The following is a 19088-nucleotide window of genomic DNA, read 5'->3' as shown; positions in this document are numbered from 1 at the left end:
TATCCGAAGCGGACGGTGTGGATGCACACTGACGGCAAGAGTCTGCATTTAGAGGAAGTCGTGAGGATTTTGGGCTGGCTCTCGACTTAGGCTGGAAATACATAACGTGAGGCTACACGCTGCAACATTATCCTCACTTTGATCACGTTACAAGACCAGTAACACAGCTGCCGTGGGTCTCAGTTATTGTTGACAGTTTAAGATATTTGCATATTAGCAAGTTGTGGCATAAGAGAGAAAAGGCTTAATAGCCAGTGGTAACTTAGCCTACATGTGATCAACATCATTTATCCAGCATGGTTGGTGATTTCTTTTTTTTATTGTGAAACATAAAACAGTGTGAAACAGCATCAGAATACAGCAAAGCCAAAATAAAGCAAACCAAAGAAAGAAGGAAATTGTGAGAGTCTTAATGAGAATCATAATGTGCATCTGTATTGCAAGGATTTTGCTAAATGTGGTCGATGGGTTTTATTGTTTGAGTTTGAGAAAGTGCGTCGCTTTAAACGTTGCCACTGCAAGGACGGATTGTGGGACGGCGTTCTCTCCTTTCCTTTGGTAAAGGATGGTGCGGTGTGCCCTATGCTAAAGGAGATCTGAGAGGAAGCATTGAGGCACCTTTCCTCAGCTTTTATCACGGCTGCCGCTGAAACACTTCCGGGTCACTTCACTCAGTCAGAACCTTCCTGAGCTGAAAAGACGCAGCCAAAGTCCAAACTCAGAAGTAGTATCGTTAGCAAAGGGGAAGATGGGTTAAAAGGGTTTTTATAGGAAAGCTGGATGTGGCGTGATCGAGCTGGTCCTGCTCCTGAACCTCTGCTGGACAGCACTAATTAATACCAGCAAGAGGAACCAAAGATGGTTTGACTAAAGTTGAAATAATCTGAGATAAGAAAAACATTTTTATTTAAAGCCCTTTGAAAAAGAAACACCCAGGCTTTAGTTTTAGCTTTTCTTTTATTTGTGAACGACATCTCTGATATACGTTGACACTTTTGTTTGTTCCAACATCTTCCCTCAGGACTGTTCAGGCTCCACCGCTGGAGAAGATTTCTTATGACAAAAATCTGTGAGGAGACAAGAGGAGAATCATTTATATGTTTAAAATATTTGACCTTATTCATTTATTTCCCATAATATTTTTCACATTAACACTAACTGTGCACTAAGATGAGTTTACTGGTCGTGGTTAGTCCTCGTCAGTCTGTTGATAACAGATGTAAGATGTCATCTTAGCCTGATGATGTCATGGTGATGTCATCAGATTACAAACTGCAAACATGGGCTGTATTTGAAACCGCCTACAATACTAGCAGTACGCACTGATTTGACCTAACATACTTATGTATAAAGTATCAGAGCAGTTTCCCCTGTTTCGTGATATTAAATGTCATCTTAGCAGAAGTAAATTAAGTTGCGAGAGTGTGTGAATGATTAGTTTCTTTCCGAAATGGCCGCTGAAATGGCAGACTATGCCATCAGTGTATGAACGGGTGAATGTGACATTTAGTGTGAAGCACGTCAGAGAGACTCGCTATACAAGTACAGATTATTGTACCAATGGGAAAGGGGTTATTTTGCTCTGACCAATCAGCAGTGACAGATGTCCAGCTGATGTTATTTTCAGTGGACACCACCCTGCCCATCCATGTTTGCACATGGATGGGCAGGGTGGTGCTCTCCCAGCCGAAACAGAGCCACATCACCAAACATAAATACTGGAAGCAAAAATAGCAAATAAAGTCTTTGATGAAGTTGACTGAAGCTGTTTTAGAGGTTGTAAGGAGCAGTTAACAGTTTTAGAGTTGTTATTTCTGCAAGCTGCAAACAGCTCACTGTTTTTCATGAATGTAGCTTTTTCTAGGTTTTGTTCTTTATTGAACAGAAAATACATGACAAAGTGAACGCTGGTGAAGACAGAGTGAAGACACACAGACATCTACAAAGACCTCATGCTTACAACACAAATGAAATGTTTCTTATTATGACCAGAAGAAGTGAATGTAGCTAGAAGGCGTCCTGATTCTTGATCCTGACAACTAAACTCTGATTGGTCCATTGTTCAGGAACAAGGTAAAGATCCATCAAAGGGCAGCAGCCTTGTTTGAATCTATGAAAACAGAGGTCTGACTTTGCTGGAGGTTGAAGTCTACAAGCGTGCACATGGTGAGGAGTCCTGGTCTGCTCTCCAGTGTATTTAGAGTCTCTGGTTCACCTGAGCTGCGTGAACTTGAACCCACATTCAAACCCAGAACCGGTGCGCTCCACGACCAGAGCTCTTTCACACAAACTGACCTGCGGCTCCGTCGTAGATGAACGGTTTGTCTTGAGGAAATCCCAGACACTCGGCCAGTTCGTGATGATCGCTGTGGGCCGCTTTCTGCTGCTCAACATCCCGATGCTGCCCCTCCCTTCCTGATTCACACACACAACATACATGTCATGAGTTTATTATGTTAATTAAATTAAACTGGCAGAAAGAGAGAATCCTCACACAGAAGTTTATTTTCCAAAACGTTGAATCTAATGTAAAGAGTGTGTGTTGTGAGTTTACTGTAGATGAGCAGGAACTGGATCCTGGTGTCTCTGTAGACCAACACCAGACAGTCGGGGCAGGTCTCATAGAACTCCACTGTGCCTGAGTTGTCGTACGGACGAACAACTCCGTCTGTCTCCAACACTAAAACACACACACACACAGGAAGTCACAACTATCAGTAACAACAATAACAGCAATACAATATAGCTGCGAGCGAGTTGCGAAAAATTATATATTTGATGACTTGAGAGATTAAAGTGATGAAAGAAATTGTGGAAAAACAAACTTGAGTTTTAAAGCATCACCTTGAGATCAGAGAGCGTCCTGACTACTGGGTGACATGTTCAACCCACCTGCAACATTGCGTTTCCAAGGTTTGAAGTTTAAGCTGCACAAACACTTTTAAGCAGAGAAAAATAAGAAGAAAGTGTCACGGGATCCAGATAAAATAGAGAACTTAGACTCGCTTTGATCTGAAAACCCGACTACCAGCAAGCCTGACTGGGTCACCTGGGGATGAGAACCTGGGAACTTCAGATCTCCCGAGTAGGTGAGTGACTGACTGAGCTGCTGGTGAGAGGCTGTTTTTGCACACTTTCTCACAAGTAGAGGTAGTGAGGTCACATGTGCCAGACCTGGGGGCTCATGTATAAAAGACTGCGCAGCTTTCATACTGAAAGATGGCGTACTCTCAGAATTTAAAAAGTACGTACGCACAGAAATCTCCACATGCACAAAACCAGGCGTACGCCAGGTCCTGCCTTTATACATCCCAGTCAACGTGAAATTGAGCGCACATGCACGAGACACATACTCCGCCTTGGCTTCTCCCATAAATTACTATGCAAATGACCAGAAATACACCAACGTCACCTCCTAAGGTCCAAATAACAACGGCCGATCCTGCTGCAAAACACATGACAAAGAGAAACTACGCTGAGTGTGAGATCGAGGTGCTGATCACTGAAGTGCAGGCGAGACTGACATAAAGTGGATGTCAAAAAAGAGGAAGAGTTTTTCTGATACAGAAATGGAGGTGCTTGTGATGTTGAAGTTAGAAGAAAGTAGCCGACATGTTGTTTGATGCAGCTCGTTCACAAACAAAAGAAGATTCAGAGAGTTTAACAGAATTGGTCGCCAGGCTGGTCTGTCTAATGCAGGACCGAGTTCAGCACACAGATCCGAGACCACGACTCTAGGGAATCTAAATCGAAGTATTAGCCAGTCATCATCATTGGCCAGGAAATCTTCATGGAACTCTCTGATCCTTCCTCTCGCGTTGTCCTCTGCTGTGCCATAGTGCAGCCGTGCAGCGTTACGCACCAGTGTCACGCAGTTTTCATACGTTTACAGCAGTCATACGGAGTCGGCTTCACACCTCGCCAGGGTGATGGTCAGTCCACCCTGGGATGTCATTTGAAGATTGACATTTATAATGTCGGTTTTGTTGTGTTTGGCTGCATCATGAGGACTGATGATGAGGATGGAGAGTAGTGATTGTGTGAGAGCCGTCCTGCTTTATTTCCAGACATTGTTAATCTACACGGTCCACATGTGCAGGTGGTGAAGATGTGCCGGGTGAGTCGAGGTGAGAATGCAGTTCTGTTTGTGCGCCTGACAGCACAGTCTGTTCACCACAGCTATTTTACACACGAAAACTAAAAACCTAAAGGTGATATATACACAGAGGATATTATTAAAAACGACTGACGTTCCCTTCTGCAGTTCTTTAATGCTGTTTGTTGTTATCTCGGATTTCTACGATGACACCTGACATTATCCTGGCTTTAGCTGGCAGGTCCACAGCTGACCATACGTGTCCGTGGCTACACTCTGACCCTCTCCGCTGCGCTCCGGGGGCTCATTTTATTTCTTTTACAACTGAAAGGTGCAGTATGGAATAGTTATGGCTCACCAGCGCGAGCACAAATAACACTGCTGGTTTGAATGTTTAAATGATAAAGTGATAACGTGTGATATGAAGTGAAATTAAATATGTGAGAGGCATCATGATCTATTCTTCTCACATTGAATTTTATTTTGATATTAAACCACTACAGACATGATCAAACTTTTATTGTGGATTCACAGGTTTTTGATTGACTACTTCATTAACATATGAACGGTAACTGCAGTGGAAACGCAATTTTTAACCATTTGGTGGTTTTGGCACTTTGAAGTTTACTAAAAGAGTCAGGAGGGCCCGCACATTCTCACATCACGTTCCTTTTTATTCATCCCACCTGTGTGTGAAAACCAGCGAATGTAACCTTTTTGTTTATACACGAGGGCCCAGGTAGTTTTGTCAGTTTAAACTTAAAACGCTTACAACAGTCAAGATGTTGGTGAGAAAATTCTAATAAAATCCTGCATCATTCTGCTGGTTTGGGGTGTATTGTCAATTATTTTGGTGGCAATTGATCCAAAAATGAGTGCATAATGTACAAAAAAGTCAATAACAATGACTTTTTTAATGATGGTACGTAAGTTAAGTAATGTTACTTAACTTTCATAATTTAAGTCACATAAGTAACAAACTTATTTTCACCAAAACCATGATCATTTCCTAAACCTAACCAAGTGGTTTTGTTACCCAAACCTAACCAAATTGCGACGTTTCACAGCCTTAACCTAGTTTTATTTTGAAAGTCTAATGGGACATTGCATATTTATTGTTGCTAACTTCACTGCGGAGCCCTACACGTCCATAAACAACGCTAAAGGGTTCCCTTTAAAAAGCTACGCCAAGGGGTCCTGACCAAGCGCCCATACATGTGAGGATTTGGGAGTGAGAACGGTCTAATGACAGGACGCAAGAAAAACTACTTTACGCACTCAGCTTTCCCGGTCAGAATAGCAGAGACAGACCTTTTAATGTCTGCTGATGAAGGCATGTGCTCAGTCCTGGTACTCCTGGACCTTAGCGCTGCTTTTGACACCATTGATCACAACATCATGTTAGACAGACTGAGGCACTGGGTGGGGATCTCTGGTACTGCCCTAGAATGGTTTTCATCCTACCTGTCAAATAGGAAGTTTTGCGTGTCTGTAAACAACTATGTCTTTTCGTTCTGTCCAGTTAAATATGGTGTGCCTCAGGGGTCGGTCTTAGGACCCATTTTGTTCTCCTTGTATCTGCTTCCCCTTGGACATATTATCCATAAACATGGCATTTCTTGTCATATTTATGCTGATGACACACAAATATACCTGCCCGTCAGATCCACAGACCCTGGAATGCTGAGTTCACTTAACAACTGCCTTTGTAAAGTTAAAAAATGGATGTCAAATAATTTCCTCCAGCTGAACTCAGACAAAACAGAAATCCTGGTCATCGGGTCCCAGCAGATGGCAAATCAAATACTGCCATCTGCTGGTTCCCTAGTAAATCACATTAAGCCTGTGGCAAAGAACCTTGGTGTTTGGTTTGATAGTAATTTAAATTTCGAGCAGCACACCACAAAGCTTGTTCAATCATGTTTTTATCAACTTAGAAATATAGCAAAAATTCGATCTATGTTAACTTTTAAGGACACCGAGACCATTTTACACGCCTTCATCTCATCACGCCTGGATTATTGCAACAGCCTTTTCACCTGTTTAACCCAAAAATCTATTGATCGACTCCAGACTGTCCAGAACTCAGCTGCCAGGCTTTTAACCAGAACAAAGAAATATGACCACATTACTCCTATTTTAGCTTCATTACACTGGCTCCCAGTATGTTTTAGAATTGACTTTAAAATTCTATTGATCACTTTTAAAGCTCTTCATGGCCTCTCGCCTTGTTATATTTCTGACCTTTTAGTCCCATACGCACCAGCACGCACCTTGAGATCCTCGGGCAGAGGTCTGTTGTCTGTTCCAGAGTCTCGACTGAAAACTAATTTTATATTTATCTTAAACGTGTATTTTAGTCTGTTCAATGTTTTCTTGCTTTTATCTTCTATCTTTGTATGATTGTCTTTTGGGTATTATTGTCTTTTCACTTGTTAAAGCACTTTGTAACATGTTTTTGAAAAGTGCTCTACAAATAATAAAAAATAAAGATTATTATTAAATTGGCTGAATTTTAATAAGAGTGTGTTTATTCATATAGTGTATCAAGCTTATTACTTCTATGTACGCACATCTGATAGTAATATTTTACTCATGGATAGGGACGTTAGGCTGCTGTATGAATGAGCACTTTAGAGATAATGATAGTAATTATATACAGAAGCCTTTATATGGCTGGTCTGGTTGTATACTACTCGGGAAAGATTGTGAAAATGGAAGGATTTAGCCGGAGTAGTGGTGATTACATATTGACAACATATTTCTGTGGTTTTTACATGGTTTGAATTTGGTTGTGGGCCCAGGGGGGTTTATATAATGATGATAGAGAGTGATCAAGAGGTGAATTTGTGCATTATACTTTGTCAAATAAAGCAAGCCTTCTGTGTTTGATAACGGCGCTGTTTTTTAATCACCCACTAGAGGGCTGCAGCGCCACAATAACCAGCCTAGTTCAAATGAACGAAATAACTCAAAAAAAAGATTAGTTCATTTTAATGAACGAGATTTGACTGAACGAGTCTGTCAAAAGAGTCGAACTTGCCATCACTAGCGCTAAAGTGAGAGATTACTGGATGCGCCGAGGGTCAAAATAGCGAAGGCCCGTATTTTTATGTGGGCCACAGTCTATGCTAAGGAGACATGGTTGAGATGGGCGGCTTGACCAGTACAACCGGACTTTCACTTGTTCACTGTGAAAAAATGTCAATATAGAGTTTTTTTATTCTTTTGCGTATGGAGCGCAAGTAACGTTCCTTTTCTAAACGTTTTTTTATTTTAAAAGTCTAATCGGACGTTGCGTATCCATTGTTGCTAACTGAAACTTTTTTTTTTCAATCTAAGGCTTTGTTTGGCCTATATAGTCCTTACATTAGAGGGAAAATACTTATTAACACACTCACTAGCATCCTTTGAGTTTTGCCACTCGCAGATTTACAAGTTCTGCTGAGATTGTTTATATTCTTCCTCGGGAAAGTATAAAAAAATAAAACAGGCCATGATGCAATAATTCTTAAACTTTCCAAATGATCTTATGAACCATTAACAACTGGTTTGTAATTAAAATAAAACATTGATAAATAGTGAAACGATCATATACATATATATATATATATTTATATATGATCTTATTAATAAAGAATACAACATGTATAACTATGTTTACAAAGTACTTACTAATGTGTATTAATGTAAGAACAATGGTTTATAAATGATTAACAAAAAATATACTAATACTTAACAACTGCTTCATAGTGTGTAGATAATAAAGAATAAAACATTTATAACTGTGTTTATGAATGAATTACTAATGTGTATTAATGTATGAGCAATGCTTTATAAACGATGAATTCCGTAATTACTAATACTTAACTAATGCTTTATAGTGTGTAGTTATTATAAAGTGCTACCAGGAATGCGTTATGTGAATGACGGCACTTATATAGAAAGACAGATGTGACTCACAGGCGGCGCTGATGTGCAGTGTGTAGTTCTCAGAGTCGGACAGGTCAGAGGGCATCGTCAAGTTGGAAAAGTACGTAGTGCACGGCTTATCACTGAAAATGACACAACACAGTTAGAGAAGAAGGGTCAGGGAGGAACTTGTGCTCTCTATTATCTGAGGCCAGTTCTTCTAAGACAAACAGACCTCAGGGACATTCAGGTCTGTGAGCCAATTGGAAGAGAGTCGAGTCCCCGTACATGAGATGTGCCGCTCTGTGCTGCCACAGTGGTAGAAAAGCAAACACTTCCTTCCAAATCCTTCTGGCTTATGTTTATAAAAGCTGCTATTTAGCTAAATAAAAACTTACAGACACAAAAGGGAGAATATTTAGCTAATTTTCTACCAGACAAAAGACATTTTGTTAATAGTACTACTTAAAGTCTTGTACAGCTAACAGAAGAGTCACGTATCGGTTCTCTATTTTCTTCCCATCGGCTCACAGACCTGGAGTCCCCAGACATGAGCTTTACAGTCGGACTTCTTCAGGCCTCTCATCCCTCGGTGAGGGAAGACAGAGGTATGATCACATTATCCAATTTGAAGGGAAATAAAGCTTATTTATTTTCTAGCCGACACATTGAAACCACTTTCACGTCTGTACGTTAAATATGAACCCAGCAGCCGACTGACTGAAACTTAAACCACTGTTTAAATCCTTTATAATGAAAGCACTCACGGGAGCATGTTCCTCTCGTTGTATACGATGGTTTTGTTGTCAGGGAGGAGTTTGAGCTCAACGTGGGAGCTGGAGAGGTTCATCAGCACGTCCCAGCCATGCTGACGATCAGAGACAGACCAGACCAGGACCCAGTCCCCGAAGATCTGCAGGAGGACAGATCAGAGTCAGAGATAAAAGTATCACTGAGGACATGTCTGTCAGAAACAGACTCACCTTGTGCAGGTCTTTAGTTGGCAGCCTTTTGCTCAGACTGCCACAGTCTTCGGGGCCCGGCCGTGCGTCGGAGCCGATCGCCGCCAGCAGCAGCAGCAGCAGCACTCGCTTCACAACAATCATCCTGCTCTGAGATAAGAAAACAAACAGCAAGAGGAGGGAAGCAGGATGTTTTATAACGGCCCCTGGCCTGCTCCCAGCCTGTCCCCAGCCGGCCCTGAATCAGTCCAGTCAGTGTGTGCTCAGTGTGTCATCGATCTTGGACTGACTTTTCAGTCCATGAATCCATGTTTCAGCTCGTTCAAAGTGCAGCAGCCAGAGTCAAAGACCAAAACCAGTCAAAGAGACCAGCATCACACTCAGTTCAGCATGTTTGCATCAGCTTCCTGTGTCTGTTAGAACCCATTTAAAACGTTATGACCAGTTTACAGCTGTGAATAGTTTGGCTCCTCCAGTCTCTCCCTGTTTGCTCCCAGCTGCTGCCTAGAGGTCTTTAGGGGTCACACATCTGAAACAGACCCACAGAAAACCTGAACTCAACGTGCATGATTGATTTTGATGCACCTAAAATGCTGTCGACATAAAGAGACCCAAACAGCTGCAGTGATGATCTGTCAATCAACAAGCAGCTGTGGTGGAAAACAACGGCGACATAAAACTAGAGAAGGCAGATTCTGAAGAAATGATGGTGTGAATGCCGGGAAGCTGAAGCTGAACTGCACTGCTGGCTTAACTTTCTGTGAAGAAGCAGCTGAAGGAGTGTGAAGAGTGAACGAAAGGAGAAAGTTTAATTAGGTTTTACATCTGTAGTCTGAAATGCAGACGTGATGGCATGGGTCGCAGTGAAGGGCAGAGGTGACGAAATAAATTTGGAGGTTCGAGCAACATGAGGGAAAGTATATCCGGAGCGGATGGTTCGGATGCAGACTGACGGCTCTGAGAAATAAAGTTCTTTGGATGGTTGGAAGCGAGGCATACCGCTACGGTAACTTCCGATGGTACGTGTTTGATAGCCATCACGGAAGGGGTGTAGGCAACAAAAATGGTCATGTAACGAGAACGGGAAGGTTATGTTGTGCTGGTCATGGAAGAGGAGATAACTCTTCCGAGCTGAGCAGTAAGATGAGAGGGTTGAGGGAGTCAGGGTTGTTAAAGGTTAAGTGTGCAAGTTTAAGTGACATCTAGGGTTGAGGGTTGCGAATTGCACCCCCATCCAGGCGAGTAGTATAGCTACGGTGCCTCAGACAGGACAAAGACGTCCTCTGTGAGATAGCAGAGAGTTGCCAGCCAAGAAATCAGGTCATTAATAGACAGCAGCCACATGAAGAAATGAAGTGCTACATGATGTCATATACTGTATTTTACATCTTGGGAGTGTTGGCGCATCTGGACTAACACACCAAAGTAAATGAAGAAATTCTCAAACACTATCACATCTAGTGCATCGAGTGTGACCACTGACAGATACCAGGACAATCTAAGCCTCGCCGCTTCTGCACCACAGCCCATTAAAAAACACATGAAGTTTACACAGGCATTGGCTGGTGAGGATCTTAGATAAGCAATCTGCAAATCTTACCAAAATGTTTTTTAAATTCTTTGAAATACAAAGTAGTACTGACAGCCATAATTTCAGCTTGTGGTAAAACGGTGCAACGTTTTTAATGAGCATTTAGCATGTGAAAGTACAAATTACACATTGGTGTGCATAGTGGCGAAGCAATTTTCTTATTTTTAGTATTCTTTATTGGTCACTTGATAGGCACACGGTCTTATTATGAATCACCAGGGCAGTAAAATGTCAAGTTTAGCTGCTGATCTGAGCTTCCCTGCTGTTAAATAATATTCATCAGCTGTTTGACTCACAAAGGTGAGTTTCTGTCCACGTGACAAAACCAAAACAGAGCGCTGGCTGATCTGAGCGTCATGATCAGCTGATTGTCTCAAGAACATAACCGACAAAGCCAAATCAGAGCATTGGAGAGAGAGAGTCAGTACATGAAATTAATCCAAATACATATTTTACACCACAACCCAAAGCACAGCGCTGTAGAATAAACCAATCCAACTAACCTTATAAGATTTTTCTACCGGGGCAGTAAAAGTTTAGCTGGCCATGCTCTAAGCTAACGTTATGGTTTTATTGTCAGTTATGTTACTGATCAGCTGATTCTCTCTCTAAGTAACCTGCAAAGCCAACCCGCAGGCTGGAGAATAAGTAAGAAATTAATCCAACTACATATTTCCCACCACTGACAGGAGAAACTCCTCACGTCTCCCGGTGATCATGGCCAGCTTCAAGCTAAAGCTATCAAACAGCAGCTTTCATTGGCATCGCTCATCATCACAGCATCCGTGATTTCTGCCGTCAGCTGTTTGTATCTGTCCCGACTCCATCTGGCTTCATGGTATAAAGATCCACAGGCTGTCGGCTCTCGTGCTAAATAACACGTGTGCTCGTTCATTTGTCCAAATGTCACTTCTCTTCTTACTTATAATAAACCAGAAGACTACTCAGAGACTGCATATTAATGTTATTATTATTTCCTCTTCTTCTTCTTATTATTATTACGTACTCAGTGTAGTGACGGGTGTCTGCACTGCTGGAAATATACAAGCAGAAGAAGAACGCTGTGATGATGAAACGCGCTCTGTAGCGCCGTTTGTCCGTTGTCGGCTACTGTAGAAACATGATGATGTCCGTGGCGGGGGTGGCCGCGGTTATGTAGATAAAAAAGTCTCATTCTAAAGTAATAAAAACATAACGGTTCATCATGTGAGGTCTTTATCCACCACTGAAAACATAGTTATGGATCTTATATTGCATTTCTGTCAACAGATCCTCAGAAGAATTATACACTGAACCTTTAAGGCAGGATTTACATGAATTGTACAATAAGAAGAACAAGAACAACAACGTAGTGATGAACCGTGCTCTGTAGCGCACGTGCTGCAGTTTGTCCATTTTCAGTAACTGTAGAAACATGGCGGGGGCGCCCGCGGTTAGGTCAATATAAATGGCTCATTCTGAGGTAATAAAAACCTGTATAATACTGATGGCTACCGAGGTGGTTTAGCCCAGGAGTGCCCTGGCTGACGCGCTGTCCTTTGGTTATTGTGTTAGTGTTCTGTATTGTTCTTAAGAATCTCAAGGCTTTGTTGTGTTGCTGATTAATATTGCTTTACCGTGCAGAGTGAAATGTCCCTTTATCCAGTTTCAATGGCAAAACCATATACTCCATATACATACAAGACTGCATTGGCACCTGCTCCCAACGGTTTGGATGTCACCTTTATAACCGTGACCCCAGGTAATATCAGAGCAACACATCTACATTTGGCTCCTACAGGACCTTTAAGGTTTTTTATTAAGGGTGTGACAGGACAAGATTTTAACACTATTTGTTTACCCCACAAAGTGTGCTCAGTGGAAAGCAAAAGACTCTCCCCTGAGACTAGCAAACCTTTTATCACTTCCTGATTAGCTGCAGGTCACATGACCGTGTGCGATCCACCAATGTGTCCCTGAGCAAGACTCTTAACCCCTCGTTGCTCCAGAGGCGTGCGACCTCTGACATGTCTAGCAGTTGAAAGTGATTTTGGATAAAAGTGTCAGCGAATTAAAAAAATACCTATATAATGCAAACCAGTCTGAACATGGATGAGTTGCTGACTTTCTATGGGGTTCTTCTCACATCACAGCTCTGTGCCGCAGCGGCACGTCTTGGTCATATGACACTGATGTCTACAATGTGTCACGAACCCGTGTGTCGTGACCCTGGCCTTGCTGTTGGTATGTGTGTGATTGTAGTTTTTGGTATGTTTGCGGTGTGCTTGGTGTGTTCTGCTTCCTCCCTCATGCTCTGGGGCTGCTGGTGGGCGTGGTCACCTGATCTCCAGTCAACCCACCTGAGACGCATCCTGCTAATTAAGCACACCGGCGTCTCATCCTGCAATCAACTCAACTTTAAAAGACCGGCTCAACCTTCCAGCTCCGGATCGTTGTACCATACAGTACGAACACACGCCAGCCAGTGTTCTGTCCTGAACCAGCCGCATCTAGTCTGAGTCCTTGTGCTGAACGCTAGCTTGTTTTCTCCCTGTCTCAGCCACAGAATACCTGCCTGATCTCGGACTCTCCCCTGAGACACAGAACTCTCTGAGCATAGGAGCCCGGCCCTCGTCGCCGTCAGAACGACCCCCCCCGCCCCAAGCCACATCTCTGTTGTGTCTCTCACTTGTGTTAAATAAATTCTACCATTGAACCTACTCTGGTCTGCGTCTGAGTTTCTGGCCCCGGTCCTGACACAATGAAGCAATCTGAAATACAATGAGAATGAATCGCTTTGACGAGATAATGACCTCATGGTGGATAGCTCAGAGGTGACCTTTTCTACAAAGTACGGCCCATTTTCAGTGCACTGAATTAGTCTTACAAAACCCATCAGTTGACAAAAGCATGATACCTTTATTATGGTAGGCATGGCTGCAAGCAATTCAGGGGCACACCGATCCGGTTTGGGTCTGAACTGTGGAGTCTTTCATCACCTACAGGGTGCATGTATATCATAGAGCCCTATTGTGGCGTGCACTCACAGTACGCTCTGCACCATGTTTTAAGGCACAGTTTGTGTCTGCCTGCTCTGACTCATTGGGTCAATCTCACTCAGCTGCTTCTCCAAATTTGATGTTTTTGTAAATGACTAGGCAGTTTTTAATTTGAAAAGGAAAACATTGTTAAACAAACTCTGGACAATGGAATGTCTGGGGGTGATTTGCAGTAACATCTGTTATGTGTAAATAGGTCTTAGTTTTGACTAAGCTGTTTCCCACCTGTCACTATTGTGGCAGAGTATAAAACTTAATGTTTCACTAACTTAACCAACATAAAATCAAGAAAGGCATACCGTTTGTGTGTTAGGGAGGTCTAAGGAGTAAAATGCATGTACTCAAATGACTAGGCAAAATTTGGGATTAAACGGGTTAATATCATCCCTGCTGAGTCCTGATTTAGTTTCCCTCCTCTTTGTGTTTGGGGAAGTAACCTCAATGATTAATTATTTAATTTTAATTCAGTGATAAACTTCTGGACTTTAATAGCTCCTGTGTTTCAGCTCATGTTCTAAAAACTTTCTGCACATTCAGAATCTCTCCCACAGGTCTGTGTCTCTGACAGGACCAGAGAAAAGGCAGAATGTTACCAGATGAACGTCATCATTTACTGAGAAGTCTACCTGTCCTTTACTCTGCTGTGGATTACGTTATTGATCCGCTGGTGGTAACATTATCCCTTCAGAGCGTTTGACCGACGCAGTTTGGGACTGCATGTTGCAAGTGTTACTGAAAGTAAATGAAACACTTTTGATTAGGCAGAAAATTCACCACAAATCCACATGTTGACTTCCAGTGCAGCTCACAGTCCCAAACAGAGCAGGCTGCACTTTATGTTGCAAAACAGCTACGTTTCCACTCGTCACAGCTGTCTGGACTCAGAGCGCGGTGGAGTTGATCTGTGAGTCTGTCTAATCAGTTATTCATTTGTATTTCACTGAGTGATAAAATGTATGGCTTGACAGCGTGCAGTTTTTATAGGAAAGCTGGATGTGGCATGATTGCGGTGGTCCTGCTCCTGAACCTCTGCTAGATAATTCCAATAAATACCAGCAAGTGGAATCAAAGACAGTTTGATTAAAATTGAGATAATTTGAGAAAAGCAGATTTTTATTTAAAGCACTTTGAAAAATGAACATCCAGGTTTGAGTGTTATTTTTGCTTTTATTTGTGAACGACATCTCTGATATACGTTGACACTTGTTTGTTCCAACATCTTCCCTCAGGACTGTTCAGGCTCCACCGCTGGAGAAGATTTCTTATGACAAAAATCTGTGAGGAGACAAGAGGAGAATCATTTTGTCTTTTCAGTTTTCCCATTAACAATAAATGAACAGTGCACATCATGGTTATTTAACTGCTCGTGGTCAGTCCTCGTTAGTCTGGGAAAACAGATCTATGATGTCACCTTTTACTGAATGTTTTAAACAGACTTCCAGAAACCAGCTAATCCTGGAAACTGAACACTTTCAGCTGAGCTACATGATCTAGAGACCCCACAAACCCACATTCAAACCCAGAACCAGTGCGCTCCACGACCAGAGCTCGTTCACACAAACTGACCTGCGGCTCCGTCGTAGATGAACGGTTTGTCTTGAGGAAATCCCAGACACTCGGCCAGTTCGTGATGATCGCCGTGGGCCGCTTTCAGCTGCTCAACATCCCGATGCTGCCCCTCCCTTCCTGATTCACACACACACAACATACATGTCATGAGTTTAATTTAACTAGTTAACATAGTAAACTGGCAGAGAGAGAGAGAGAGAGAGAGAATCATCACACAGAAGTTTATTTTCCAAAATGATGAGTGTGTGTGTGTGTTGTGAGTTTACTGTAGATGAGCAGGAACTGGCCCAAAGTGCCTCTGTAGACCAACACCAGACAGTCGGGGCAGGTCTCATAGAACTCCACTTTGCCTGAGTCGTCGTACGGACGAACAACTCCGTCTGTCTCCAACACTGACAGACAGACAGACAGACGCCGTTAGTGATCAAATATTAAACCAAAGCTATGAGCCACTGTTAGAACAAGTTACCGTCAGAGTCCAGAGCCACGATCAGAACGTAACGGGCACCTTCTGAGCAGCAGGTTAACATGTATTAATCTGTTTTCAGGTATCAGCAGAAACATTTTTTCAGCAAGTGTCCCTGTCAGAGTGAGGTGAAGTGGTCGAGCACAAGGAGTACTGACAGGTGGGCGCTTTCCCGTGAAACTGTTGCTATTGTGCTCGCCACTGAAGTTGAATTGTCCTGAACTTTTTGTATGTGACGCTGAGCACAAATCATTGGAAGAGAGACTGATCCTTGCTGTTTGAGTTTTACTAATCAGCATGCAGTGTGTAGCTATCTGCAGGAGGGGGTCTACGCCACCACTTATCCCCCACTTACAATGCTGTCCTTTCATCACTTCCCAGGAAACTCAACAAACGTAACCTATTGGCCTCAGGTGAAGATACCAACGATGGTCGTTCAGTCTCGGCCACAGGTAGTCTTAACGACTGTAACGACTGTCGTCACAGCAACCAGGAACACTAACGAACCAGCGGTATCGATGACCCGGGCCAACGACCCCACTGAGGTTAAATAGCTGAGTTTCCCTGCCAGTCAGTCAGAACTGAAGAAGTCCTTTGGATGAGGGACGAAACGTCTTCCAGTATCTTCAACCAAGTCCAGTTGCCCTTGATTTTAACCTTCGTTGGGTAACTATGACCTGGATGACTGAGAACCTTCACAGACATTAACCGTATTTCTATCAACGTTGTTTTATGCACATTTTGAAAAGTCTCATTAAAAAAGGTCGATGGAAAAAAGTTTTTACGCTAGCTTGAGGTGGTTTTTGCCTTTGTCCAAAAAACTGTTAATGCCCTAAAAGGGAGATGGAAAACCTTTAGCCGAATAAGTTCTGACGTAGCGACTGATCAGCTGTTTCTGCTGTTCCCGTCTTGCTCGGTTATTTTCATGGCTGGTAGCAGTTTGCCCGCTTTAAACACATTCCTGAGGACCCCTCTCTGTTTTTCTCAGATCAGGGGCCCTCAGGTTCATGCGAACCCAGACGTCTTGTTTATTACAGCCACGTGTAACGTCAACTACTGACGTAACGACGCTCGCCGCAGCCTGGTTTATTCGCTCCAAACCAGCTGATGGAAACGCACAGATTTTGCATTGACTTTTTTTATTTGTAACTTTTTTGCAACGTTTCAAAAGTCCACTTAAAATTTGCTTGACAGTTAGATGGAAACATGGCTACTGTCTTGCTTTTGTTTGTCTACTTCTCCCACATGCTAGGGTCGGCCTCACTCAGTCTCGTTTACATCGTTGAGCTTACAGTGTCCTGGCAGGATTCAGTGCAGGAGGCCTATGAGCGCAAGAAGCTGAGGTACGCCGAGCTTGCAGCCAATGCACGACAACGCAGCTGGAAAGCAAAGCAGCTGCTGAAAATGGCAGTCAGTGGCTCTGTGTGCAGAGAAAGGACTCTACCTGGGCCCTCAAGTGAGTAAATGGTATTTGGACGGTGAGCCTGACATGCAGGGAATCACTGCTGAACCCTCTGGAGGTGTCGTGGGCCTATCAGCGAAACACAGCGCCCACTTTTCCATCCGGCAGCATGTCTCATGTGTGCAGTTAAGGGATTTTAACATCTAGTGCTAAATAACAGATCTGGACATCCACATAAAATGATTAGATCTGGTTTATGTTTGGGTTGGGGCAAAGGAATGAGTTATGTGAATAACGGCCCTTACAAATATAGAAAGGTGTGTGTGTGTGTGTGTGTGTGTGTGTGTGTGTGTGTGTGTGTGTGTGTGTGTTGATGTGACTCACTGCCAACGCCGGTGGGCAGCGTGTAGTTCTCAGAGTCGGACAGGTCAGAGGGCATCGTCAAGTTGAAAAAGTACGTAGTGCACGGCTTATCACTGAAAATGACACAACACAAAGCAGTTAGAGAAGAAGGGTCAGGGAGGAACTTGTGCTCTCTATTATCCGAGGCCAGTTCTTCTAAGACAAACAGACCTCAGGGACATTCAGGTCTGTGAGCCAATTGGAAGAGAGTCGAGTCCCCGTACATGAGATGTGCCGCTCTGTGCTGCCACAGTGGTAGAAAAGCAAACACTTCCTTCCAAATCCTTCTGGCTTATGTTTATAAAAGCTGCTATTTAGCTAAATAAAAACCTACAGACACAAAAGGGAGAATATTTAGCTAATTTTCTACCAGACAAAAGACATTTAGTTAATAGTACTACTTAAAGTCTTGTACAGCTAACAGAAGAGTCACGTATCGGTTCTCTATTTTCTTCCCATCGGCTCACAGACCTGGAGTCCCCAGACATGAGCTTTACAGTCGGACTTCTTCAGGCCTCTCATCCCTCGGTGAGGGAAGACAGAGGTATGATCACATTATCCAATTTGAAGGGAAATAAAGCTTATTTATTTTCTAGCCGACACATTGAAACCACTTTCACGTCTGTACGTTAAATATGAACCCAGCAGCCGACTGACTGAAACTTAAACCACTGTTTAAATCATTTCTAATGAAAGCACTCACAGGAACATGTTCCTCTCGTTGTATAAGATGGTTTTGTTGTCAGGGAGGAGTTGGAGCTCGACGTGGGAGCTGGAGGAGTTCACCATCAGGTCCCTGCCGTACTGAGTATCAGAGACAGACCAGACCAATGCCCAGTCCCCGAAAATCTGCAGGAGGACAGATCAGAGTCAGACAGAGCTGAAGGACACTGAGGACAGTGAGACAAGTCTATCCTTTGGTTAATCTTTGATGCAGAAAAAGTGTCCATCTGTCCTCCCCTTTGGTCCAGACTGAAACATCTGTGGTTCAGACCTTCATGTTCACCTCAGGAACAACTGTAATAACTTTCTGACTTTTCATCTAGCTAAACACAGATAAGATCAAATAAGATGAGATAAGATAAACCTTTTATTAATCCCCTATAGGGGAAACTCAAGTTGGCACAGAAACACGTAGAAGTACAAAATAAGTCGCGTACGATGGTCGAGGAGGATAACTTTATAATGCATAACAAATTTGAGTAGTTTTGGCCAAACAAATGTAAAGCTCATTACAGAAATGACCATGACTCTTCAGGACAGAACCATCAGGTACATGAACAACCAGACTCACCTTGTGCAGGTCTTTAGTTGGCAGCCTTTTGCTCAGACTGCCACAGTCTTCGGGGCCCGGCCGTGCGTCGGAGCCGATCGCCGCCAGCAGCAGCAGCAGCAGCACTCGCTTCACAACAATCATCCTGCTCTGAGATAAGAAAACACAAAGCAGCGGGTTGTTTTATAACGGCTCCCATTCGGCCCCTGGCCTGCTCCCAGCCTGTCCCCAGCCGGCCCCTGGCCTGCTCCCAGCCTGTCCCCAGCCGGCCCCTGGCCTGCTCCCAGCCGGCCCCCGGCCTGCCCGTAATCAGTCCAAAGTGTGTGTGCTCAGTGTGTTATCGAGCTCGGATTGACCCTTTGTTTCCCTTCCAGGTC

General features: G+C 43.3%; 1 protein-coding gene across 1 annotated transcript; it reads right to left on the bottom strand.

Moving 5' to 3' along the window:
* Window positions 1–938: 938 nt before the first annotated feature.
* LOC119907717 (saxitoxin and tetrodotoxin-binding protein 1-like) lies at window positions 939–18911 on the bottom strand. Its single transcript, XM_038725418.1, has 12 exons — window positions 18733–18911; window positions 18142–18287; window positions 17421–17512; window positions 15435–15560; window positions 15166–15285; window positions 14826–14874; window positions 8992–9208; window positions 8776–8921; window positions 8060–8151; window positions 2555–2680; window positions 2296–2415; window positions 939–1067 (listed from the first exon to the last, which is right to left on the bottom strand). The coding sequence occupies exons 1-12, from the start codon at window positions 18853–18855 to the stop codon at window positions 1018–1020; spliced, it is 1407 nt and encodes a 468-aa protein (XP_038581346.1). The 5' UTR covers window positions 18856–18911; the 3' UTR covers window positions 939–1017.
* Between the last annotated feature and the right edge of the window lie 177 nt (window positions 18912–19088).

The sequence above is a fragment of the Micropterus salmoides genome, unplaced genomic scaffold, assembly GCF_014851395.1.
Source record: "Micropterus salmoides isolate LMB-PRFRI ecotype aquatic unplaced genomic scaffold, ASM1485139v1 Ms_hic_scaffold_17, whole genome shotgun sequence".
NCBI lineage: Eukaryota > Metazoa > Chordata > Actinopteri > Centrarchiformes > Centrarchidae > Micropterus > Micropterus salmoides.
Note: the sequence above shows the minus strand (reverse complement) of the source record. Positions and strands in the feature narration are given on the sequence as shown.

What these genes read in the sequence shown, in the direction of transcription:
- LOC119907717 (XM_038725418.1), bottom strand. Translation starts at nt 18,855, where the DNA reads ATGATTGTTGTGAAGCGAGTGCTGCTGCTGCTGCTGCTGGCGGCGATC. An exon ending in AACGAGAGGAACATGTTCCT is followed by an intron (nt 17,513 to 18,141) that starts GTGAGTGCTTTC and finishes TGTCATTTTCAG; the next exon opens with TGATAAGCCGTGCACTACGT. An exon ending in AACGAGAGGAACATGCTCCC is followed by an intron (nt 8,152 to 8,775) that starts GTGAGTGCTTTC and finishes TGTCATTTTCAG; the next exon opens with TGATAAGCCGTGCACTACGT.